This window comes from Symphalangus syndactylus, chromosome 7 (assembly GCF_028878055.3).
Source record: "Symphalangus syndactylus isolate Jambi chromosome 7, NHGRI_mSymSyn1-v2.1_pri, whole genome shotgun sequence".
NCBI classification, from domain to species: Eukaryota; Metazoa; Chordata; class Mammalia; order Primates; family Hylobatidae; genus Symphalangus; species Symphalangus syndactylus.
This window is the reverse complement of record NC_072429.2, coordinates 36,018,178-36,044,485: the sequence shown is the minus strand read 5'-3', so window position 1 is coordinate 36,044,485 and position 26,308 is coordinate 36,018,178. Positions and strand designations below refer to the sequence as shown.

At 42.7% G+C, this 26,308-nt stretch overlaps 1 protein-coding gene across 3 annotated transcripts in view; it reads left to right on the top strand.

The window, feature by feature from the left end:
• The window catches only part of SMIM3 (small integral membrane protein 3), a 33,889-nt gene extending 8,943 nt beyond the window's left edge, over positions 1 to 24,946 (top strand). Inside the window, exons 1-2 of one of the 3 annotated variants that reach the window (XM_063642694.1) lie at positions 8,250 to 8,372; positions 23,629 to 24,946. In XM_063642694.1, coding sequence (XP_063498764.1) covers positions 23,640 to 23,822 — 183 coding nt within the window. In that variant the 5' untranslated portion in view covers positions 8,250 to 8,372; positions 23,629 to 23,639 and the 3' untranslated portion in view covers positions 23,823 to 24,946. Of the gene's footprint in view, positions 1 to 8,249; positions 8,373 to 20,281; positions 20,401 to 23,628 lie in introns of those variants that run through there. The other 2 variants (XM_055284779.2, XM_063642695.1) reach the window with 2 other exon arrangements.
• Positions 24,947 to 26,308: the final 1,362 nt, after the last annotated feature.

Sequence of the window (26,308 nt, the reverse complement as noted above, 5' to 3'; positions counted from 1 at the left end):
GTTGTTGTTGTTTTTTGAGACAGAGTCTCACTCTGTCACCCAGGCTGGAGTGCAGTGGCATGATCTCGGTTTACTGCAATCTCCACCTCCCGAGTTCAAGCAATTCTTGTGCCTCAGTCACTTGAGTAGCTGGGATTACAGGCATGCACCACCATGCCTGGCTAATTTTTGTACTTTTAGTAGAGATGGGGTTTTGCCATGTTGGCCAGGCTGGCCTTGAACTCCTGGCCTCAAGTGATCTGCCCACCTCAGCCTCCCAAAGTGCTGGCATGAACCACTGCGCCAGGCCTTTTTTTGTTTTAAAAGTCTACTTTTTCTACTACTGATATAGCCACTTTGGCTTTCTTTTTTTAAAACCAGTAACATAGTCATTTAGTATTATTATCAAGCATTATGTACCGTACATAATTGTATGTGCTATACTTTTATATGTCTGGCAATGCATTGGGTTTGTTTAAACCAGCATCACTACAAACACATAAATAATATGTTGTGCTATCATGTTACAGTGGCTACGATGTCATTAAGTGATAGGGATTTTTCAGCTCCATTATAATCTCTATTTTTACTTCAGCTTTCCTATGGTTGCTGTTTGCATTATATATATGTATATATATATATATATATATATATATATATATATATATATGTGTGTTTTCCTTTCTTTTGCTTTCAATCTATTTATATTTTTGAATCTAAAGTGTGCCTCCTGAAGAGAGAATATAGGTTGGATCCTGTTCTTTGCATTTTTAAAATCCAATCTGACAATCACTGCCTATTGATTGGACTGTTTAATCCATTTGCATTTAATGTTATTATTGATACAGCTGGATTTACATCTGCTATTTCACTTTTTGTTTTTACATCTTTCAAGTATATTCACTCTTTTATTCTTCCTTTATTGCTTTCTTTTGCATCAAATGAATATTTTTCTAGGGTAATAATTTATATTTTAAAATTTTTCTTCTTTCCTCATTTATTCCAGTATCAGAAAACCAAAGCCAAGACATTAATTTCTATCTCATTTTATATGCAGTCTTTAAAAGTGAGTGACTTCCTCTTTTCCCAAGGTCCTTAGTGTTTGCTAAATTTGCTGGCCTGATGGTAAGCATTATGATATAGTCTGGATGCTGTCCCTGCCCAAATTTCATGCTGAAATGTAATTCCACTGTTGGAGATGGAACCTGGTTGGAGGTGACTGGATCATAGTGGCAGATTTCTCATGAATGGTTTAGTGCCATCCCCTTGGTACTGTGCTCATGATAGTGAGTTGTCTTGAGATCTGGTCGTTTAAAAGTGTGTGACACCTTCCCCCTCTCTTTCTTGCTCTTGCTTTTGCCATGTTACGTGCCTACTCTTGCTTCACCTTCTGCCATGATTGTTAGTGATGCTTCCTGTACAGCCCGCAGAATCGTGAGCCAGTTAAGCCTCTTTTATAACTTACCCAGGCTCAGATATTTCTTTATGACAATGCAAGAGAAACCTAATACACATTACTAGCACAATGCTGGAACCCTGTAAGCCAAATAATAGGTGCCAGATCAGTTTTCTGGGAAGGCTTCATAGCCTTGCTTCCACAAAGGAAGTACAACACTTACTCTTTAATGGTTATGTGATTATAGCTGATTAAATGAAATTTATTCTCAAATATAACTCTTTGGATGGCTTTGATTATACGATTGATTTTTTCAATACATCTTGGTAAAAAGGATGGCAGATTCGTTGAATCTGTTCAAATAATTACATAGCTAAGGATTCAGTAAAAATATTTACTCTCGAATTCTGATGGGCCAGTGGGAACAAGGTATCATTAAAAATATTTCATTGCAGTTTGCAATAAGCATAGTTTGCTAAAATGAGGGTTAGCAATAGATCAAGAAGAAAGGACTTCCTCTTACACTCATCAGAAAATGGGACATTAAAAACAATCTAACAATATTCCAAAACAAATAATCGTGATTATATTTCCCTTGTTGGCTCGTTAGGCTCATGTGATTCATTCTTGACTCACAAATCTTGGATCAGCAGTATACTTCCATGGTTTTTTGCTTCAGGACGAAATAGTCCTAGCAATCCTGATTCAGTGCTATGGTTCAGTCTGTAGATGTCTACCTGTGGTCAGAAGTCAGCGAATACTGATAAGGCTGGGCCTGTAAGTCTATTCCAGCTAACAGCATCTGATAAAATCTTTTCCACCAAGGCTCTGGGGCTGTCCTTTGTTGACCTCTTTAGCTTACAGCATAGGTCTTTAGGCAAGCATGGAAGAAAAATAAAAACCACCTTTTGTTGATTAAATTGAAGGCTCTATTAATTTATTACAGTAAACAACTGTATCAGAATAGGGGAGAATAAAATCTTCTACTGTGTTATGGATTTTGTCAGTGTTTTCTCAAGGGTAAGAATATACTATGGACATGGAAACAAAGACAAATCTACTTTAAAAAGTAACATAAGGAAGACAGAACTTATTTATTAAACATCATGTGGGCTTAATATATAATGAAATTCTAACAACATTATTGAGCCAATTAAGAAGTATGGAGCAGGCTGGGAGCAGTGGCTCATGCCTGTAATACCAGCACTTTGGGGAGGCCAAGGAAGGCAGATCACCTGAGGTGAGGAGTTCGAGACCAGCCTGGCTAACATGGTGAAACCCTATCTCTACTAAAAATATAAAAATGATATATATATATATTTGTTTGTTTTGTTTTGTTTTTTGAAACAGAGTCCCGCCGTGTCATCCAGGCTAGAGTGCAGTGGCACAATCTCAGCTCACTGCAGCCTCTGCCTCCCAGGTTCAAGGAAGTCTCCTGCCTCAGCCTCCCGAGTAGCTGGGGTTACAGATGTGCACCACCACTCCTGGCTAATTTTTTGTATTTTTAAACAGAGACAGGGTTTCACTATGTTGGCCTGGCTGGTCTCGAACTCCTGGCCTCAAGTGATCCGCCAGCCTCAGCCTCCCAAAGTGCTGGGATTACAGGCATGAGTCACTGTGCTGACCCCTTTTGCATTTCTTTAAGTGGTAAAATAAAACATATACATTAATATAATCCAAAGGTTTATCAACTCTCAAGCATACAAAAATTAGACGCAAAGGTGTGCAAATGGTGTTCAATATCATGCTTGGTGACCAATGTTTTTGTATTCTATCTTTCTTAGAAATTATCCAAGCAGCTAAGATTATTCACCAGTTTACTTGATTTAGTATCAATCTAAATTCTCAGTTAATTAAAGACCTTGGAAATTATGTTTAAGTTGATATATTACAGAGTAACATAATCATTGATGATATAAACTATTTAGGAAATTCAGTTTAACTACAATCTCCATGATAAAACACTCTCCATCACTCTCTCATCATCTTGCTTTATATTCTTCATGGTTTCGCAAACCGGTATCATCTTGCTTATTTATTTGCTTACTTATTTTTAGAGAATATTTTCCCAGTAGATGTAAGCACAATAAATAAAGATAATTTGTCTTCCTTAGTGCCTAGAACATGTAGGAGATATTCAATAAATAGCTTTGAACAAAGGAATACAGTAAGTCCTCACTCAGCCTCCTCAGTAGGTTTTGGACACTTTGATTTTAAGTGAAACTATATATAAGGAAACCAATTTTACCATAGACAAATGGACAGAAAGAAGAGTTAAGTTCCTACAGCATATTTCTGATAACAAAAGTACCACCAAACTTCTAAATAAAGACTAAAACACTTCCAATATTGAACACTGAAATAATTGTGAACCATACATACATTTAAGAAAGATTAGTAAAAACAAGGAAGAGAATTATTTACCCGCTTATTCCAGTTTAGAGTTCAGTGGCCACAGCCTGTCCCAGCAGCTCAGGGCTCAAGGCAGTTAACCAGCCCTGGACAGGATGCCATCCCATCACAGAGCACACTCACCCGCACCCACAATCATTCACACTGGGACTACATAGACACAGCAGTTTGCCTAACATGCACATCTTCAGGACGTGGGAGGAAACCGACCGGGGTACCTGGAGAAAACCCAGGAAGACATGGGGAGGACATGCAAACGCCACAGAGACAGTGGTCCAAGCAGGGAAACAATTGTTTTTCCTCATCAACGTTATAACAGAAGGATGTTATTCAGGGGTCTGCTGTATATGAATAAAATATTTACTCATCATAATTGTACCAGATGTGAGGAATAGGTCTCATTTTACTATTTTATGGAGCTTGGGTGGGCTACTGGGTGACAGACTCGAAATACTGGTTTTCTGATTTCTAATACAGTATATCATATTATTCCCCACAAGTAAATAAATGTATTTGTACAAGTGAAAAATGAAAAGAAAAAGTCTTGTGTAGATATGATTCCTAGAGAGGGTATTTGCTATGGATTGCATCCTAATGGGGGCCTCTTTAGGCAGTGGTTTGTTTGTTTGTTTGTTTTTTGGAGACAGGGTCCCACTCTATTGCCTAGGCTGGAGTGCAGTGGGGCAATTCGGCTCACTGCAGCCTCTGCTTCCGGGATTCAAGCGATTCTCCTGCCTCAGCCTCTCCAGTAGCTGGGATTACAGGCGCCCCCCACCACACCTGGCTAATTTTTGTATTTTTAATAGATACGGGGTTTCACCATGTTGGCCAGGCTGGTCTCGAACTCCTGACCTCAGGTGATCCACCCGCCTCGGCCTCCCAAAATACTGGGATTACAGGCATGAGCCACCACCGCTGGCCAAGGCTGTGTTTTGATGGCAGCCAATGTCATTAGACTACAACTTCTTCTGTACAAGTGCCCCCCAGTATCAGGGGCTCTCTAAGAGAGTATTACTTATTTCTTTCAGGTCCTGATGGTTTTCTTTTTGGAGTGGTTGTAATAGAGGACCAAGGAAGTTGTGAGCTGTTTTCTGGCTTTTGCTGTAACAAAAGCTTGTTGCTGAAATTGACTATTTCCCCCGCTCCTACATCCCAACACAGCATCCATGATTCTTCCCTTCAGTGCTCTCTTAGCAAAATCAGTCCAGCCAAGGCAGCAGACTTAACATGGTATGCTCCTGTGGGGATTCATACTTTATTTCTGGCTTGCTTTTAGGGTCCCAGGGCAAGTCGATATTAAAGAGATACTAATAAATTGCTAAATGGAAAGGGAGACTAGGACCCAGCTGGCTCCAGGCCTGAGCTTTTGCCTTGTCCCAGAGGGAAGCCAATGTTCACAGCAGGGCACATGGAGTTACCAGTTGTCCACCCAAAGGAACTCTCATCCCCTTCACTAACCAGGGAAAACATCGTATTAAGATTATCCTCCTGTTGCAGTGAGCCGAGATCACGCCACTGCACTCCAGCCTGGGCAACAGAGCGAGACTCCGTCTCAAAAAAAAAAAAAAAGATTGTCCTCTTTCAATCTTTTTTTACTATTAAATGAGAGTTTTCTATTAAACTATTCAGAATTGGGTTGTCCTTGTTTTTACGTTCCCACACTATCTCTTTTGAATAAAACATGTTGTTGGGTGACAGCCCTTAGGGTTTTTGTCCAATCATTTCTCATGTGAATCCCCTTCATCCTCACTGTCCTTCACTTAAGAAACTGGCATGTGATAATGATGATTTAGAGGTCATTTCTGCTGACCTCATCCCTGAATCAGAGGAAACAGCAGGGAGTAAGTTCTAAGTTCGGGGCCCACACCATATCAAATTTAGGCCTGGGGAAGGCAGTATGGCTCTTTCCAAACCCTCCAAAACACTACTGGGCTCCAAGACTGCTCAAGGTCTCACTGATAGTCAAGGCTTGTGCTCCTTTTTTCAGAAGAGTAAGATTAAGAAAACTACTGTGAATTAAAGAGTGTGGGTGCCAAGATGGGACGGGAGTCCCCCCTCACTCCATGGATGACATGGAGTGGGCAGAAGAGTACAGAATTGGCATTGTCCTGCGTGGAAGCTGGGCCACCCACAGTGGTGTGGGAAGCCTCTCAGATGCTGGATTCTAATGGGCTCTTGATCACCTTGGATTGGGCTATTTCATTGTTATCACAAAATAAACAGGATGCTCCAAGTCGTGTTATGGCAGAGAACCAACCAGCTTCACACTGGTCATCTAAACCAATCCTCACAACAGGACTGGGAGACAGGTGTTACCTTTCCCACTGTACGGAGAATGAAACAGAGAGGCAAAGCCACCGAAGGACCCTACACTTCGGACGTTGCAAAGCAGGATCTGAGTCCCGGCTCCTCTGTCCAAACCTACTTGCTAGACTTTCTTTCCCATGTCTACTCTATAGCTGGAAAGGTCTTGGAGGACACATCTTAGGCCAACCCTCTCGGTTTACAATCCAGAGGGGGGAGACCCTCGAGAAGCCAAGTGACTTGTCCGCGGCTACGCGGCGAGTGTGTGGCAAGGTGGGAGGGGAGCCCGAGACGCCTTGGTCTCTCCTTTCTCTCGCAGGTTCCTTTCTCCCCGCACGCAGCCCGCAGGGGACGCTGGAGGAGGAGCTGAGCTGGAGTTGCCGGGGCCCCGGGCCGGGGCGTTCCGGGGGCGGTCCCCAGCAGCCGCGCATTCCAGAGCCAGCAGCGCGTCCCGGCCGCTCCTGCGCGCTCCCGCCTCCCGGGGCTCGGAGGAGCCGGGGCACGTTCCAGGCGCTGCCTGGGGCTGAGGTTCCAGGCCTGGGGGTCGCTTCCAGCCGCCAGATCCCGTGCAGTACTGGGGACCCTGAGAAGCACCGAGCCATCCCTGCCCCAGGAACTTTCCGCAGACTCGCCGCCATCTGGGGTGAGTGGGTCCACCGGGGGATTGTTTGTGGGGCTCTGGCAGAGCGGAGCTCTTCGGACTCGCGACCTACCTCTAGTGCGGCCCCTTTCCCAGGGCTGTCAACGTTCTTCTTTATGTCCGTTCTCTCCTCCCCATTTCTCCCTTTTCATCACTTTTGTATTTCTTGCCCTCACCCCCTCCTCCTTTTTCTCCCGCTGTCAGCTCTTAAGTTCGAGCCTCCTAGTGCACAGAATTTTGGGCCTGGGGGAGGCGGAGCTTGGGTGGGCGAGCCCCAGCCCCACTCGGAGACTGGCTTCTCTCCGGGTCCCCTGCCCTTGCCTTCTCGGGAAGCCTCCTCCTCGGGCGGACTGCCACCTCCTGGCTGTCCAGGCCCAGCGTCAGGGTTCAGCGCACGGGCCTGAGCACCTGCTTGGGCGCTGCACTGGGTTTGGGTCTTTGCACTTACCTGTCCCGCTTTTCTCGAGGCCCCGTGTAGAAGGCGCCAGGAGTTTGGAGTCAGGAGTGGCGGGTTCCAGCCCTGGTTCTGTCACTAGCTGCTTCACCATCTTTGTTTTTCCATCAGTGAAATTGGGAAAACATTTTCTGCGTGTAGAAAGCAAACGAGAAAGGACATGAACAAAGTATCTTGGAGAGAAGCCTTCATTCAAGCTCCCTCCTGCTGGTTATCTGTCCCTTTCCTGAGGACGTAGTTGTTCCAGTTGCTGGTTCTTTTGCTCCCTACTCTCCCCCATGTCAGTTTCTTGAGGGTAGGGAACTGCCTGTCTATCATCATCTCTGAGGCATCCTCAGCTCTTGGCACAGGGCCTGGCTAACAGTGGGCGCTCCATACATATGTACTGAGTGAAAGGATGAAAGGTGTAACTCCCCCGCCCCCCTCCCCCCCGCCCACAAATTGCAACAAACCTCAGGGGCTGTTATTCTGATTGAGGGCCAGGCTGGGCTCTTACTCGTGCAGCTGCACTTGTTTCTTCTGGACCAGCTGGAATCCTGCTGCACCTGGGGGCTGAGGAGTCTCCGGTTCAGCTGTGGTGAATACTAAGGTCCTCAAAGCTCCAGGGTGTGGTGGTGAAGGCTGCGCAATCACACAAATATCAGAGATTCCTTGAACATCTGCTGTGATGCGTGCTGCTACTGCAGTGGCCACATAGTTTGGAAGGATTGGGGATGCCTGAATGAGGTGGAGGTGGGAGTGGGAAGAACAGGTTCTCTAGGGGTTAGGAGACCCTCTGAGTTACCCTAATGGAGGCATTTCCCCTCTCTGGCCCTTGTCTTCCCCATCTGTAAAATGAAGACACGGGAGTAGAACAGATGTTTGTTTGTCTGTGGTTGAGCATGACATGCTCTTTGGTTTATGCAGGCCGCACAGCAGCCATCTAGACACACGCAAGGCAGCACAGCTGAGCTTGGACATCATGTGCTTCTGCAGTGACAACCAAAAAAAACCAAAAAGTGTTTTCCTGCTCCAACTGGGACCTCCTGTTCCCAGCTGTCCTGGGACTGTGAATCATGCTGTGGGGGTTAGAAGTCATGCTTCATGAACTCTCCCACAACTGACCTCTCCGAACCTCAGAACTGTGGCTCCATGACACTAAAGATCTGGGGAGTCCCAGAGAACAGCCAGAGAACCACTGAGCTGCGGTGAGGTGTTAGAGATGCAAAACAATTGAGAGACTCTGGGGGCCTGTGGTCAGGTCAGATCCTGGGCCCTTGGGGGTGACAGACCAAGGGGATAAAGGCCAGTAACAGCCTCAGATGCTTTCCCAGCCATATGCCAATCCTTTAAACGTTGTGCCTCCATTTCTTCTCTATGGATTGAAACATGCAAAGGAAATACCTCCAAGGAAAGAGGATATCTTGGTTGGGTGTGGCGGTGGTATAAAAAATGGGCACGTGTACTCACAAACACAGTTTATTGAAGTATAGGAGTAAGTGTTGGCATTGCCACACCCTGCCTTGTCCTCCCCAACCCTGACTGGCCCAGTAAGCGGAATGATGTTATAATGATCATATTTGCCATTTACCGAGTACTTACTATAAGCTAGGCATGACTCTAAGCATTTTACTTGTATTAACTCATTTAGGCTTTACCACAATCCTATTAGGGAGGGACTGTCATCACCTCCATTTTATGGATGAGGAAACTGAGGTCCAGAGAGAGTGACTCACCCATGATCACACAGAAAGTAAGTGGCAGAGCTGTAATTTGAACGCAGGCACCCTGGCTCCAGGGCCTATTCTCTGAACTTCATTGGAATTGGGGGAAACTAGGTTCAGATCTTGCCTCTGTCACTTACTTTCAGGGTTACCTGAGAGAAGTTAAGTGAGAATTTGATAGTCACGGTTCTAGTGGATCCCTAGAGACCTAGTACCCTTCCAACTCACTAGGGAAACAGAAGGTGAACCTCAAGAGATAATGGAGACATCTAGCAGTAAAGGCTAAGAGTTAGGTAGTTAGGAAGGGGAACTGCTCAGAAGTATAATTGCCTGGCACATTAAACAACAGCAAGCTAGATTCCACGTCTAAACCGTATACTTTAAATTGCTTAGTTGTGTATAGATAGAGCTTCCTTATTTTATTGATTTGCACTCTGATTGGCTGATTGGATGTATTTCTTGCTAGTGATCCACTATATAGGATCATATTCAAGATTCTGGGGACCAGGACATAGATATCTTTGGTGGTGGTGGTGGGCATTATTCTGCCTTCCACACACATGAGGCCCACTTTGGGAGAGCGACCTGTTGAGGCTCACACATCGAGGCAAGGCACTACCACCACCTGGTGCTCTTGCAGCACCTGTCATGGACAGTCTCCTTTGTTAGCCCGACACACAGCAGGCACTTAGTCACTGGCAAATAGCAATGATGGGTAGTAGTGTCTTAAACAGGATGCTGGGGATTTGGCCTGGGCTTTCTCCTCTGCTAGCTCTCTGTTGGTTTCTAAGACTCTGTAATTGGCTGGGTCAGATGGTACGTGCGGTCTTACACAGCTCTGGCTGTGTTCCGATCTCTTTGAAATATCCTGGTGTTTTTCCATTTTTCCAGCCACAGAGGAGCAGATGGAAACTCAGGCAGGTCTGTAGCCTGTTAGGAAGTTTGGAGAGACAGGGGCCAGTTGGGGTGAAATGAGAACAGAGTGCTCCTTAGGGACTTTGGGTCATTGGAGAAAAGGCTGTGATTTGATTCATTTCACATTTTTGGTAGTTGTATGTCCTGTCCATTCCTTCCTCTGGCCCCTTTACTTGGACCAAAGGTCCCTGGTGAAATGACTGTGCTGGGTTGGTAAATGTTTGAGGCTCTTACACAATGGGAGGAGAAATACTTCCAAAAGTAAATGTGAAACTGGTATGTCCTTCTCATATTGGACTTGGCATGGGAAACCTGCCCCCACTTTTATCAGCCTTCCTGTCTTCTTCTAAGAACAGAAAGATTCACATCTTGGGCAACAATATGGCTCCCCTCACCCCTGGTCCCTCCTCCCCACCTCAGTGCCCAGCTCCTGAGCACATGGTGTCAGAACTCGAATTTGAGCTTATCAGCCCAAGCAAATCAACAAGTGGGAATCCTAGAGGACTTCATTCTGAAAAGCCAGTTCTCTTCTGCCTGGTATGTACAGGGTGGGCTGGGGAAGAAAGAGGCCCCCATAATCCTTCCTGATGTACAAAGAGCCCAGAAAATGATAAAATCAGAGGATGTCATGTTATTTTGGAGACAGGGTTCTGACTTTTAGGGTCACTGGGACTTTTGCAGGGATGAGGATTCTTTCTGGACCTCTTCAGTCAATTAGGTTCCACGAGTGAGCTCACATCTGAAATAGTCTTCCCATATTCATTTCTTCATTGATTTCATATTTTTTGGCACTTATGATATGCCAGGTCCTGTGACAGGTGCTGAGGACACAGCAATACACAAGAGATGAGGCTTCTGCTCTCCCTGTGCTTGCATTTGAGGGAGCAAATGAACAAGTCTTTAGCCTGATAGGAAAAAAGCCAATAAAAACAAACAAGCAACAAACAAGCTAATTTTAGATTGTGAAAAGCATATGCAGAAAATAAAACAAGATAAGAGTGATAGTTTAACAGACTGGGTCCGGAAAAACTTTACTAAAACGTAACATTTAGATTGAGGTCATGGACATTGAGACAATGGACAGGGGAGGAAAAGAGCATTCTGAGAAGGAACAGCAAACACAAAGGTCTTCCAGTGGGATCAGCCCTTGGGACACAGTTGTTAGGTTCCCCAGGCTACAAAGTGGCCAGTGAGGCCCCATCTAGGAACTTGAATTGCCCTCTCTGGCTTAAATGTTCCATTCTTCCTTGACAACATCAGCAGCATCTCCTGAGGTGGAGACTTTTTGGAAGGGGTCCTATAAGGTGGACAACACTGGTGAACCCGCTAGTCCTGTGCCCTGGGAACCATCAGCCTTGTCCACATTCTGCAAAATACTTGAAGAGTCATGTATCTTTGGACGCCTCAGCATCAGTGACTCGGAGCTGGTTATAGCTGTCTGCTCTCTGGCCACCATGGCTGGTAGAAACAAAACAGCAGCAGCATGGTCTGCCCAGAGCTCTGGCAGTACTGAGCTGAGGCCACACCTGCAGGAAGCCACCTGCCTCTATCTGCCTTGTCTCCGACTTTGAGATAATTAAGCTTGACTGCCAGCAGGCAGTCACTTTCTTTTATTGCCTTCTTCCTCAGTGAACTCTGGCAGTAAAACCGGTTGGATAACCATTGGCAAGCTCTCAAAAGTTGACTGTTAGCTGCGGCTCGGATGTGGAGGGTGTAAGTTTCCGGTGGGAGGTTCAAGCTGGGGACAGCTTAAAATTTTTTTACTTAAAAAAACTTCTCACTGTGGTTTCCTACATTGGGCCCAGATCAGTCACGAAGCAGTCACAGCACCCTAACTAATGGCAGAGGCTTTAAACTCTTTTTTTTTTTGATACGGAGTCTCATTCTATCACCAGGCTGGAGTGCAGTGGCACAGTCTTGGCTAACTGCAACCTCCACCTCCTGGGTTCAAGTGATTTTCCTGCCTCAGCCTCCCGAGTAGCTGGGACTACAGGCATGCACCACCACACCCAGCTAATTTTTGTACTTTTAGTAGAGACAGGGTTTCACCATGTTGGCCTGGATGGTCTCGATCTCTTGACCTTGTGATTTAGGAACGATGCTGGGTTCACTAGCTCAGCTTAACTTTGTGAAGCCCTTACTGTGTACCAGGTGTTGTCCTAAGTGCTTTATGTGCATCAGTTCATTTAACCTCCAGAGCGTCCCTATGAAGTGGTTACAATTATTAGTTATTATTTCCATTTTACAAATGAGGAAACTAAAGCTCAAAGAGGTTAAACCTCTTGCCAAAGCCACCAGGACTCCATATGCTTCCAATACATCATGTATCTCATCAGCTCTGGGCTTTGTTGATAACATCTATTCTGTTCATCCTGCCTTTTCCCACAAGATCTGAGAGAGACATCTTGAAATCTCCCACTATAATTGTAGATTTGTCTATTTCTCCTTATAATTCTGAGATTAGGTACCTAAAAATAGAAAATCACTTTACCTTTCTGGTATCTCTAGTAATACTTTCTGCCCAAAAGTCTACTTGGCCTCATACTAGTAAGGGGCTACCAGCGTATGTGATTCATGGTTACACAGTGTTTCATTTGTATCCTTACACAGTGTTTCATTTGTATCCTATTCATTTGTTTGACTTTCAACCCTTCTAATCCCCATGTGTCTCTTATAAAAAATATATATGTATGCATATATTTTATTTTTATTTGTATGTACCCTAACGGTCCTTGTTAGTTTGGGTTTAAATCTACCATCTTTCTCTATGCTTTCTATTTGTCCCCTCCATTCTAAGTATTTGTTGTTGTTTTTCTCCTCTGTTTTCCCCTGGAAATTATGCACTCTTTGACTGATACTTTTAGTGGCTACCATAGAGATTACAATATGCATCCTTGATTTAACAAAGTCTAATATGATTTGGTTCTTCTGCCCTTTCTTAGGCAATACAAGAAAATCAAAATACTTTAATTCTATTTCTTCCACAATTTGTTTGTTATTGCTCTTGAATACTTTAATTCTGTATTTTTTTTTTCTGAAAATGTCTTTTTTTTTTTTTTTTTTTTTTGAGATGGAGTCTTGCATTGTTGCCCAGGCTGGAGTGCAGTGGTGTAATCTTGGCTCACTGCAACCTCTGCCTCCTGGGTTCAAGCGATTCTCTTGCCTCAGTCTCCCAAGTAGCTGGGATTACAGACGTGTGCCACCACACCCGGCTAATTTTTGTATTTTTAGTAGAGGCAGGTTTCACCATGTTGGCTAGACTGGTCTTGAACTTTTGACCTCAAATGATCCGTCTGCCTTGGCCTCTCAAAGTGCTGGGATTACAGGTGTGAGCCACCGCACCTAGCTTGAAAATGTCTTATTGCACCATTATTCTTGGCAGTTATTTCTGTTCACCTCTTTGAAGAGATCATTCTGCTGTTTCTAAATTCCATTGCTTCTGTTGAGAAGTTGGTTGTCAATCTAGTTGTTTCTCATTTAAAGATATTCTGTCTTATTTCTCTTTATCTTTGGATCTCAGCGGATTTACTATATTCCTTTTTTTTTTTTTGAAATGGAGTCTCACTCTGTTGCTCAGGCTGGAGTGCAGTGGTGCCATCTTGGCACACTGCAACCCCCACCCCTGGGTTCAAATGATTCTCCTGCCTTAGCTTCCCAAGTAGCTGGGACTGCAGATGTGTGCCACAACACCTGGCTAATTTTTGTATTTTTAGTAGAGACAGGGTTTCACCATGTTGGCCAGGCTGGTCTCAAACTCCTGACCTCAAATGATCCACCCACCTCAGCCTCCCAAAGTGCTGGGATTACAGGCATGCGTCACCGTACCTGGCCAGATTTACTATATTTCTAATTATGGGTTCCAGTTTATGTATTCTGCTAGGAGTTCATGGGACTTCTTTAGTATGCAAATTGGTGTCTTTCATCAGTTTTGGAAAATTCTGTTATTATTTATTCCAATATTTTTCTGCTTCATTCTTTCTTTTCTCCTTCTGATACTCCAGTATATTTATGTTGTACCTTGTCACTGTTTCCTCTATCTCTCTTACCTATTTCTTTTTCTGTATTTTCCATCCTTTTGTTTATCCTTACTTCATTCTAAGTATTTTCCCCTGATCTTTTTTCCAGTTTACTAATTCTCTCTTTAACTATGGCTAATCTACTGAATTTTTAAGCCTATCTACTGAATTTTAAATTTCTATTATATTTTTCAGTTCTAGAATTTTTATTTGGTTCTCTTTGTTGTTGTTTTTTGAGACAGGGTCTCACTCTGTCACCCAGACTGGAGTGCAGTGGCCCAGTCATGGCTCACTGCAGCCCTAGCCTCCTGGGCTCAATTGATCCTCCCACCTCAGCCTCCTGAGTAGCTGGGACTACAGGTGCACACCATGCCCGGCTAATTTAAAAATTTTTTTCGTGGAGATGGGATTTTGCCATGTTGCTTAGGCTGATCTTGAATTCCTGAGCTCAAGTGATCCACCTGCCTTTCCCTCCCAAAGTGCTGGGATCACAGGTGTGAGCCACCACTTGTAACCTCTATTTGATTCTTTAAAAATAATCTGTTTATTATTTCTTATAATTTCAAATTCTCTGTCAAAATTCTTAGACTTGGAGTTTTTTCCTCCTTGAACAAAGTAAGCAAAGTTATTTGAACTATATGTCTGTCTGATGACTCCAATATCTGGAGCCCCAGTAGACTTTTTTTTCTATTGTCTGTTGTTTCTGATTATTTTGTTTTTATCATCCTGTCTTTTTGCATTCTTGATTAATTTTGTTACGTGTTGGACATTATATTTGTAAACAAAACATAATATGAGACCTATCATGATGATATTGTCTCCAGAGAGGATGTATATTTGCTTCTGCCAAGCACCTGGAGATTCCTTAATTTAATTTCAGGAGCTATGATAATGCAAAGCTGAGTTGTAGTCTCTGGGAGGACTGGTATACTTCCAGTTCATCTTTAGCACTAAGGGTGCTTTTTAAGGTCCAAGCTCAAAGTGCAGAAGCTTTACTCTCCCTCTCCTGACAGTCTTGGACTCCAACTTTTGTCCCCTTAGTCTCCTGAGTCAGTACTGCTTAGTCTCCATTCTCCAGTAGGGGAAAATGGCAGGCTCTCCTCCCTGGATTTTTGCATTCTCCCAGAAAAGTGGGACCAAAAAAACCTGCATGAAGCTTAGAGTCCTGCTTTTTCTCAAGCAATGAAGACTGGTAATTCTTCATTATTTCGTTAGCTCTTAGTGCCTTCAAGCAGGTTTTTTTGGTCCCACTTTTCTAGCTGTCTTCAGTAAAAGGACTGGTCCAAATTGTCTAGTTCACCATTGCCAGAATCGGAAGTCCTGATCTTTATAGATTGCGTATCTCTTCTTAATTCTCTAAATATGGAATGGCCTTCAGCTAAAAACAAGTTTGACCTGGACTTAGAAGAGAGCTGTGGGTCTGGTATACTCCATGCTTATACACTGGGTCTGTGTGGACTCTGGAGGTAGCTGTAGTGTAGCGGTGAGTAAGTGCAGAATCAGGATACCTGAGTTTGAAACCTGTTCACTTAGCTTTATGATCAGTGGCTGGCTAACCTCTCTCAGTTTTGGTTTTCATAGCTGTAAAATCCTCACATAGGATTTTTGTGAAGTTTTAATAAGTTAATGAATGGGATTTGTTAAGCAAATACAAATAATACAAATTTGTGAAATAAAACAATTTATTTTTGTTTTTACAAATTTAAACAAATACAATTTGTTAAACAAATGCTGGCTCGTGTGATCCTGTGTTTGAGGAAATAAGGGAAGTGGTATTTCACTTCTCTGTGCTTCTTGAAGCACAGAGTCATAAGGAGTTAAGTAAGTCCTGAGAGGGTATCTTGCAAATACCAAGTACCTGACATATGAATAAATGAATGAATATCCTGGACAGAGTTACTTGTCATGATAGTACTGAACCAAAAATAAAAACAATATTGTCCTGTCAGAGAGGAAAATGTTGCTTGTAGAGAGTCTGGCGAGTAGATAACACAGGCTTGTTGCCTTGAATCAAGTTACCCTAAAACTATCAACTTGTGGGAAATTTTAATTTGTGAAATTTATATAATTTTTATATAACTAGAAAACTTGCCAAATGGTGGGATTGGCTGGAACAATGATTCTTTCTTTTGCAAAAGAACTTTTAATTGCTTAAGAAAAGTGGTCCCAGAAGTAAAACTTGGTGTTTCCTAATCAGGCAGTAGGGCTTCCCTTTGCCTGCCTAAACTGGGTCAAGTGGAGTACTTAATAGAGGGGATGAATTTTCTACCTTTGGAAAAATAAAATTTGACCAGGTGAGGTCGCTCATCCTTTGGGAGATTGAGGTGAGCGGATCATTTGAGGCCAGGAGTTCGGGACCAGACTGGGCAACATGGCAAAACCTCATCTCTACAAAAAATACAAAAATTAGCCAGATGTGGTGGTGCACACCTGTAGTCCCAGCTACTCAAGAGGCTGAGGCACAGGTTTGCTTGAACCTGGGAGGCACAGGATGCAGTGAGCTGAGATCACGCCACTGCGCTCCAGCCTGGGCAACTGAGCGAGACTCTGTCTCAAAAAAAAAAAACGAAAAAAGTTTTTTCCTCTTTTGTGGAAACTACATTGTTTTTCCCCCCACCTTACATTTGGTCTTGTTAGTGGACACAAAATAGTCATTTTGGGATAGTTGACTTTTCCATTAAGTTGGCTAAGTTACTTAACCCCTATGGACTGAGGAGGAGCAATGATGTGTCCAGTTCACAGGGCTGGTGGTATAGGGCCTGTGATCTGATGGGATGGCATGTTTGGTACTAGTGGCTTTTCTGCTGGTGAGCTCAGGGTGGTTTCAGTGCAGTTTCTTAGATAAACTTATATTGAACATATGTCAAAGTTTACTATTTGTTAAGGAGGCAAATGGCAGATAAAGTATGCTGGTTCAAAATAACAAGAGTTTAGGCCTGACTGATGTTTTACTTCCTATGGTCATAAAAACATCATATTCTTATCAGTGATAGGCATAAATTTGTGACATAAATGGTTTGGGCCATATCCAACATTAACCATTAATCAGAAATATCAAGCAATATATCTGTGAGGCAAATGATAAATTAATCTATGACTATTATATTAGACATACCGAGAAACAAGGTTTTACGCACTCATGCCAGAAAGGTCAAATAGAAGTCAGCTAGGAGAAGCTTAGAGTCCTGCTTTTTCTCAAGCAAATATTTCTAGTGTGCAATTAAAGATGCTGAAGGTATGGTTTGCTTAGCTCTTACTTGGGAGACAAAATTTTTCTTTGATAGTAGGGAGAGGTGGAAGCGACTGGAACCCATGTTACATGGGGAAGAACAGTGCAGCAAAGGACACGTTTGAGTTTTGAGAAGAGTGAGACAGGGAGATAGAGCTCCCTGTGCCCTCTGACACCCGACTACATCTATGGTCAGCCTTAGAATCTTGGAACAGTAGCTCTGGAAGGGCCCTTGGAGAACATTGCAACTTGTAGCTTTCACACTATGTTCTGAGGAGCCCAGGGAGTCGAGGGGAAACTGAATAGTAGCACCGCCCTGCCAAGTAAGCCCGCTGCACTGAGCAGGCATGCCAAAAGACAGCTGGGAAAAGTTTTTTCTGATTTTTTCAGTTAGAAGAAAGAAACAACTTTAATTTCGTAACATGTAAAGTTTGTGCGTTATGGTATAGTATTATTTTTAGTTTGAGTTGCATATGTGAAGGGGGTGGGCACCCTAATCTCTAGTGCTTAGGGTCTCTGTGGATATGTATTCAGCTCTGCTGGGTAGGTAGGACTGCACGCTTCCCCTGCCAGGCCTCCACTTTCCAGGCTCTACTAGAGCAGCCTTACTTTAGCTGTTGGGTATTGGGGTTAGAAAAACAATTTCATTTGGAAAAGAGTAATATTGTTACAGTCTAGGATACAGGTTACAGAAGAATTTCGTTTATTCATCTACTTCTTCTATTTTGTTTTAGTTAGGGGCAGCGACATGATCAGATCTATGTATTTGAATGATTATTCCCTTAAGGAGTAAGACTGCAGGAGGAAGACCCCCCGGACCTCAGTTTCACCATCGGTGAAATGGCACTCATTCTAGCTTTAATGTTCCAGGATTCTTGATTGTGGATGAGCCCTGAAGCCTGAGTTCCTGTATCTGACAGGCTTTGCTTATGAAAATCAGCCAAGGTGATTATATATTCCTGGCATTTGAAGTCACGAAGACTGTCTGATGTTAATGGGTTTACAGGAAAGGACTCTTGTGGGGTTCCTTTAGTCTAAGGCAGCTAGCTGTTGATGTAGTCAGGAGACCGCAAAGAATGATTTATCCCGCCCCCGGTCCTCTAACAGTTTCAGTCTCCTGTGACTCATGCTTCTGTGTCTTAGACTTTGGAGAAAGTTACTCCACTTCCTAGGCTGAGACAGGGCCAGCCTGTGATTCTGTCTCCTCTGCAAGCTCGGCAGATAATCCTATGGCCCTGGGGAGCTTTGTCAGAGGCTTCTCCTTCATCTGGGAACTTGCCCAGATCTGCCCAGCCTGGCAGCAGAGCACCTGGGAATCAATTCCCAAATCTTAATGCCAGAAAAGGCCTTAGGGGTCTTAAAGATTTGTTGAGTCCAGAGGTTCCCAAATCTGGCTGTACGTTGGAATCACCTTGACAATGGGAAAAAAGGGCTCCTCCTCATCCCCTTTGAGTCTAATTCAGTATGTATGGATTGAGACCCAGAAATCAGTGTTCTTTTATACTGTCTTAAGGTCACTTACCATGGCATATGGCATTTGGTGACTACTGATCTAGTGTCATCTCTTAATTTTATTTGATTTTAAAATTGTATATGTGTGTTTTTACTTTTTAAGATGGAGAATTATTAAGACAAAAACAAAAAAAGCCTCTTTGTCCCCTTAACCCAGTTGGCATAAAAAAATTAGAAGTAATAAATGCTCATGTTGAGAAAATTCAAATGGCATAAAATCATGTTTTATGAATGAAGAATGAAAAGCAAAACCTCTTATTCCTAGTCCAGCTCCCGAAAAGGTAACCACTATTAACACTTTCTTGAGAGTACACTCAGAAAGTAATTTTCCCGTATATATCCTCACCTATTTACCTACTTAATTCTACAAATCTGAACCAAAGGAATCATCCTATACACACTGTTCTGCACTTTATTTCTATTTTTTCCACTTAAAACTTTTGGATCTCACTACAGATCAGATTCCTCTTAAATGACTATTAAATAAATTAATTTTTTTATCTCAGTACTTATTTATTCCTCCTGCCTAACTGAAACATAATACCCTTTGGCCAATATCTCCCCATTCCCCCCACCTTCCAGCCTCTGGTAACCACCAGAGGCTTTGCTTTCTGCTTCTATGCGTCTGATATTTTTAGCTTCTATATATAAATGAGAACTTGAGATATTTGTCTTTCTGTGCCTGGCTTATGTCCTTTAGCATAAAGTCTTCATGTTCATCTATGTTGTCGCAAATGGCACTAATTTCCTTCTTTTCTAAGGCTAAATAATATTCCATTGAGTATATGCCACATTATCTCTATCCATTCATGGTTAATAGACACTTAGGTTTATTCCATAACTTGGTTCTTGTGAATAATGCTGAAATGAACATGGGAGTGCAGAAATCTCTTGACATACTGATTTCAAATCCTTTGGTTATATGCCCAGAAGTGAGATTACTGAGATCATATAGTGACTCTATTTTCAGTTATTTGAGGAACCTCCATTCCATTTTTCATAGTAGCTGTATTAATTAAGTAAATTAATATTTGTAATGCATTTGGAACAATGATTGATGTGGAGTAAGCACTATATACTTGTTAAATGAATGAATGAATGAATGGGTGAGTGAATGAATACATGAAAATTGTTGCATGGCATCCCATTATATAGATATACCCTTCTTCATTTTACTATTAATGGACACTTGTTGTGTCTGTTGCCTTAACAAATAATGCAGAAAGTAACATCCTTGTATGTATTTCTTGGGTACTCTCCTTTGGGTATGGTGATCAATACCTTACTTAGGGCGGCAACAGCGGACATTGAGCCAAGGGCATTAGAAAGGAAAAGTTAGTGATTAGATAAGAATAGGAAATAGGATTGCAATTAGGAATTTTGCTTGGAACCTAGAATCACAGAATTGTCGATCTTACATTTGAAAGGAACTGCAGGAGATAGTTCCAGCCTTGCGCCCTCTGGGCAGGGAATGTATTACATTGATGGTTCCCAAGCTGTGCACTGAAGTGTCCTGGGAGCCCCAGTGAACTCACTAGAAGGAGGGGAGTGCTGCAGGATTTTTAAGATTTTTGACAGAAATAGTGATATTTGACAACATCTCTCAGACACTTTACAAATGACTAGCTTAAGATAGTTCACAGTTTAACACTAATCTTACTACATGCCTTTTATTAATGTTATAATTTATGAAGTTGATTGCAAAAATTTTTTTTGATATAGGGTCTTGCTCTGTCACCCAGGCTGGAGTGCAGTGGTGTGATCATGGCTCACTATAGCCTGGACCTCCTGGGCTCAAGCAATCCTTCCATCTCAGCCTCCCAGGTAGCTGGGACTACAGGTACAAGCCACCATGCCAATCTAATTAGAATTAAATTAGACTAAATTAGAATTAAAATCTCACTATATTGCTCAGGCTGGGCTTGAACTCCTAGGCTCAACCAATCCTTCCACCTTGGGTTTCCAAAGTGGGTTATAGGCCTGAGCCACTGCACCCAGCCTGAAGTTGATTTTTTGGTGGTTGCGTGGTATGGCAAGTACTGGGGAAAAATTAATGTGGAATAATAAGTGAGGATGGCATTGTCCAATATTAGTCCAAAGTTTGAAAAGTTACACAGTGTCCAGCAGGTGCATATATTCCATTAGTAACTAGCTAAGAATGAAATAAAAACTTTTTTTTTTCAATTTGCATGTTTTTTTTCAAACAGCTACTAAGTTGTTAGGCCATAAATACATATTAAGTTGTTTGATTGTTTCGTCTGTGATTTCTTTCAGCAGCGTTTTGTAGTTTTTCTTGTACAAAACACTGCTAAAAAGAAATCATAGATGATACAAACAAATGGAAACACATTCCATGCTCATGGATGGGTAGAATAAGTATTGTGAAAATAACCATACTGCCAAAAGCAATCTACAAATTCAACGCAATCACCATCAGAATACCACCATCATTCCTCACAGAATTAGAAAAAACAATTCCAAAATTCATATGGAACCAAAAAAGAGCCTGCATAGTCAAAGCAAGACTAAGCAAAAAGAACAAATCTGGAGGCATCACACTACTTGATTTCAAACTACACTATGAGGCCATAGTCACCAAAATAGCATGGTACTGGTATAAAAATAGGCACATAGACTAATGGAACAGAATAGGGAACCCAGAAATAAACCCGAATACTTACAGCAAACTGACCTTTAACAAAGCAAACAAAAACATACAATGGGGAAGTGACACCCTTTTCAACAAATGGTGCTGGGATAATTGGCTAGCCACATGTAGCAGAATGAAACTGGATCCTCATCTCTCACCTCATAAAAAACAACGCAAGATGGATTAAGGACTTAACTCTGTGACCTGAAACTATAAAAATTCTAGAAGATAACTTTGGAAAAACCCTTCTAGACATTGGCTTGGGCAAGGATTTCATGACCAAGAACCCATAAGCAAATGCAATAAAACAAAGATAAATAGCTGGAACCGAATTAAATTAAAGAGCTTTTGCCTGGCAAAAGGAACAGTCAGCAGAGTAAACAGACAACCCAGAGTGGAGAAAATCTTCACAATCTATACATCTGACAAAGGACTAATATCTAGAATCTACAACAAACTCAAACAAATCAGCAAGAAAAAACCAAACAATCCCATCAAAAAGTGGGCTAAGGACATGAACAGACAATTCTCAAAAGAAGATGTACAAATGGTCAAAAACATATGAAAAAATGATCAGCATTACTAATGATCAGGGAAATGCAAATCAAAACCACAATGCGATACCACCTTAATCCTGCAAGAATGGCCATAAAAAAAAAAAATCAGAAAACAGTAAATGCTGGTGTGGATGTGGTGAACAGGGAACACTTCTACACTGCTGGTGGGAATGTAAACTAGTACAGCCACTATAGAAAACAGTGTGGAGTTTCCTTAAATAACTAAAAGTAGGACTACCTTTTGATCCAGCAGTCCCACTACTGGGTATCTACCCAGAGGAAGTCATTATTCGAAAAAGATACTTGCACACGCATGTTTATAGCAGCACAATTCATAATTGCAAAATCATGGAACAAACCCAAATGCCCATCAATCAACAAGTGGATAAAGAAACTGTGAGATATACACATGATGGAATACTATGCAGCCATAAAAAGGAACGAATTAACAGCATTTGCAGTGACCTGGATGAGATTGGAGTCTATTATTCTAAGTGATGTAACTCAGGAATAGAACACCAAACATCGTATGTTCTCACTGATATGTGGGAGCTAAGCTATGAGGACGCAAAGGCATAAGAATGATAATATGGACTTTGGTGACTTGAGGGGAACAGTGGGAGAGGGGCAGACTACAAATATGGTGCAGTGTATACATGGGTGATGGGTGCACCAACATCTCACAAATCACCACTAAAGAACTTACTCATGTAACCACGTACCACCTGTACCCCAGTAACTTATGGAAAAATAAAATTAAAAAGGAATAAATAAATAAATAAATTGTTTGAGCCTAACTACTTAATAAATGGAACTGCCCAGTATTTATTTTGACCTAGGATGCTGTTAAAAAATGACTAAGACACTAAGGATTCAGTGAATTGAACATGACTGAAACAGCTGATTTACACCCTTATGCATCTGAACTCCTTTAGCTGCAAGTGAAAGACACCTAGTGGACAATGCTTAAGCAAAAACGGAATTATTGGCTCGTATGTCTGGGATGTCTAGAGTTGCAGATGGCATCAATCTTGGCTGGATTCAGGTGCTCACATGAGGTCACTGAGGCTCCATCAGTCTTTCCAGCTCTAGGACAGGCTCACCACTTTTGGGAGAGATAGCCTCAGGCCAATTTTCTCCAGACTCACATCCTTTCAATTTAGCAATCCCAGGAGAAAGGATCATCTTTCCCAAGAGCTTGTGCATAAAAGCTCTGTGGGGAAGACTTTGGTTGACCTAGCCTGGGTCACTTTCCTAACTCTGATTTGTGGTTATGGAGATTTATAATGGTCAACTCTGGGTCACATATCCATCCCTGTGCTCAGGTCAGTGTCCCAGTGAAACCACACAGAATAGGTAGGTTCTCCCCAGAAAGGAGAGAATGGGAGAAGGGGTATAGGACCAAAAACAATGCATCTCTTATTTTACAGATGAGAGAACAGACTGGTAGTATGGTAGCTTAATAGTTAAGCAGGAAGGCTTTGGAGTCCCACCCATCTGGGTTCACATTCTTGGTCAAATTAATGACATCTTGTCTTTTAAGACTTTAGAGTCCTCAACTGTAAAATGGGTGTAACGGAAGGCAAAGGCCAAGAAATAGAAAACAATAATTATAGTCCCTGCCTTATAGGGCCAGTGGTTCAAGTAAGGACTGAATGTGTTAATAGACATAAAGTGTCTAGCACAGGTCTGGCAATAGGAAGCCCTCAGTAAATGAAGCCCTCGTAATTACTAATCAGGGAACCTTAAAGTTTACATATCTGGTAAGTGACCCAGGCTTCTGACTCCTGAGGGTTTCCCTCTAACCAGGGAGGCAGGGAGAGAGTACACAACAGTGATCTTCCTTTCTTGTCTGTTGCAGAGTGAAGCAACATGGATGCAGTCAGCCAAGTCCCCATGGAAGTCGTGCTTCCCAAGCACATCCTGGATATCTGGGTTATTGTCCTCATCATCTTGGCCACCATTGTCATCATGACCTCGTTGTTGCTGTGCCCAGCCACTGCAGTAATCATCTATCGCATGCGGACTCATCCGATCCTCAGTGGGGCTGTTTGACAGCCTCCCAAGAGGGCTGGGTGAGGGATGAGGACAGGCATCCTGTCCCCAGCCTCTTCCTGTCTTCAGAGAAGCAGCAGGAGGGACTTTGGGGCATGGACCTGAGTTCTGGTTTTGATTCTGACATGAACCAGCTGTGTGAATTTGGTCAGGGGACCTAACTCTCTGAGTTCCAGGTTCCTTATCTTTCAAATGGGGATGGTGATCCCTGCCCTTTCTACCTCATAGGGATGTGAGAACCACCTGACTTAGTGGATGTGAAAGCTGTTTGTGAGCAGTAAAGCTACCACAGATATAAGGGTGTTATGCTGAGTGCTGAGAAGCTTTCAAGAACCAGAGAACCTGATTGCTGATGATGGCCTTAAAGGTGGTGAGGGAGATATTGGGGGCGGAGCAGACTTTGCCCGTGCCCCTCAGGTCAAACCAAGCCAAGAGCACCCTGTCCCCATTCCAAGGGGCCAGCAGCACTTTGGCCCAAAGTTATTTTCTTTAAGGTGCCATTCCTTCATGTTCCTTCATGTTTTCTCAGTTTGGAGGGTGATGGGTAGAGCTTTCCAGAACCTTCTGTATTCCTGAATCTCTGCCCCTGTGTAATCTGAAGGAAGGCTGTGCCATCTTTGGGCACTGCCAAGGGAGTTGGGGTGATGGGCTTCTTTCTGCACTGGAGTCTCACATCTGTTAGCTTTGACACTCGAGCAATGTTGGAAAATGCAGGGTGACTGAGTTCCCTGCCCACCTTTCGGGATCTCTGGCCCCCATCCCCTTGTGTGTGTCCCTCTGCCCAGCTCCTGCTGTAATTAGCTCCACATGCACCCCCTTCACTCCCTCCCACCAGCTCTGCAGCCAGCCTACGGCAATTATATTTTAAGAGGTGTTCCCAGGACTTTTGGGACCTACTAAAACAATGATGGTTATTTTAGATGTGATGATTTATATTTATGTAGAGATATTTCTGGACCACTCAAGCTCTTCAATACCAAAATCAGGAGCATCTTGGGATTTATTAAATTATGTAAGAAGATAGCACAGATATCGGGATATTATTGTGTGAAAATGCTGCTTTTACTTTGATGTGATCTCATTGATGTACACAACCAGTTTCCAATAAAGTGCTAGAATGTGCATGTCTGAGGTCTTTCTTTAAAGAGCAACTGTTAAACTCAGAACTCAGGTAAAAGCCTTACACTGAATGTATGGGCCTTCGAGACAGTTAGAATATAGTAACAGAAAAGGGAAGAGAAGAATCAAATTTACTTCCAGGGCTCTAGCTTCAGCACGTGGGTGAAGTTGTGCAGGTTACACACAGATAGTGCAGAGGAGAAGAACAGATTTTGAATATCAGATTCAAAGAATGACAAATAAGACCATGAATTTAGTATTGGACATGTTGCATTTGAGGTGCTCGTGATATTCAGGTGGACACATTCAGGATGCAGTTGGAGATCTGAGTCTATTCTTGGGAAAGATGTTATGTCTCATATTAGGGTACAGGGGATTAACCCCTATGGTAGATAATGCTGGACAGGTAGGTAGGATCAGAATATACAGACTTAGAAGAGTGAGATGCTAAATGCAGAAGTTGGAAGACACTAAATAGGAGTGGAAGGAGAATAGAAGGGGAAAAAAGCAGAGAGACTGGATAGGTCCTATGATATGAGGTGTTTCAACAGAGATGCAATTATATATATATATATATATATATATATATATATTATTTTATTTATTTATTTATTTATTTTTCCAGTAGAGACAGAGTTTCACCATGTTGGCCAGGCTGGTCCCGAACTCCTGACCTCAAGTGATCCACCTACCTCCACCTCCCAAAGTGCTGGGATTACAGGTATGAGCCACCATGCCCGGCCCTAATAGTATTTTGTAGGTTAAGAAATGAGTGGGAGGTTAGGAAGTTAAGACGGTGAGAAGAGAAACCTTTCCAGGAGTAGCACTGTAATACAGAGCTAAGAGTTAGAGGAGGGCGCCGGGGGGAAATGGTGAAGGGGGTTTCTGTCTTAGTACATTTGGGTAGCTCTAACAAAATACCTGAGACTGGTAATTCAGAAACAACAGAAATTTACTGCTCACAGTTCTGGAGACAGGGAGGTTCAAGGCACATGCAGATTTTGTGTCTGGTGAGAACCTGTCTCTCATAGATGGTATTTTGTTTTTTTGTTTTTTTGAGACAGAGTTTTGCTCTTGTTGCCCAGGCTGGGGTGCAATGGCGCCATCTTGGCTCACCACAACCTCCGTCTCCTGGGTTCAAGCGATTCTCTTGCCTCAGCCTCCCGAGTAGCTGCGATTACTGGCATGCGCCACCATGCCTGGCTAATTTTGTATTTTTAGTAAAGATGGGGTTTCTCCATGTTGGTCAGGCTGGTCTCCATCTCCCGACCCCATGTGATCCGCCTGCCTCAGCCTCCCAAAGTGTTGGAATTACAGTCGTGAGTCACTGTGCCTGGCCTATAGATGGTACTTTCTATGTGTCCTCA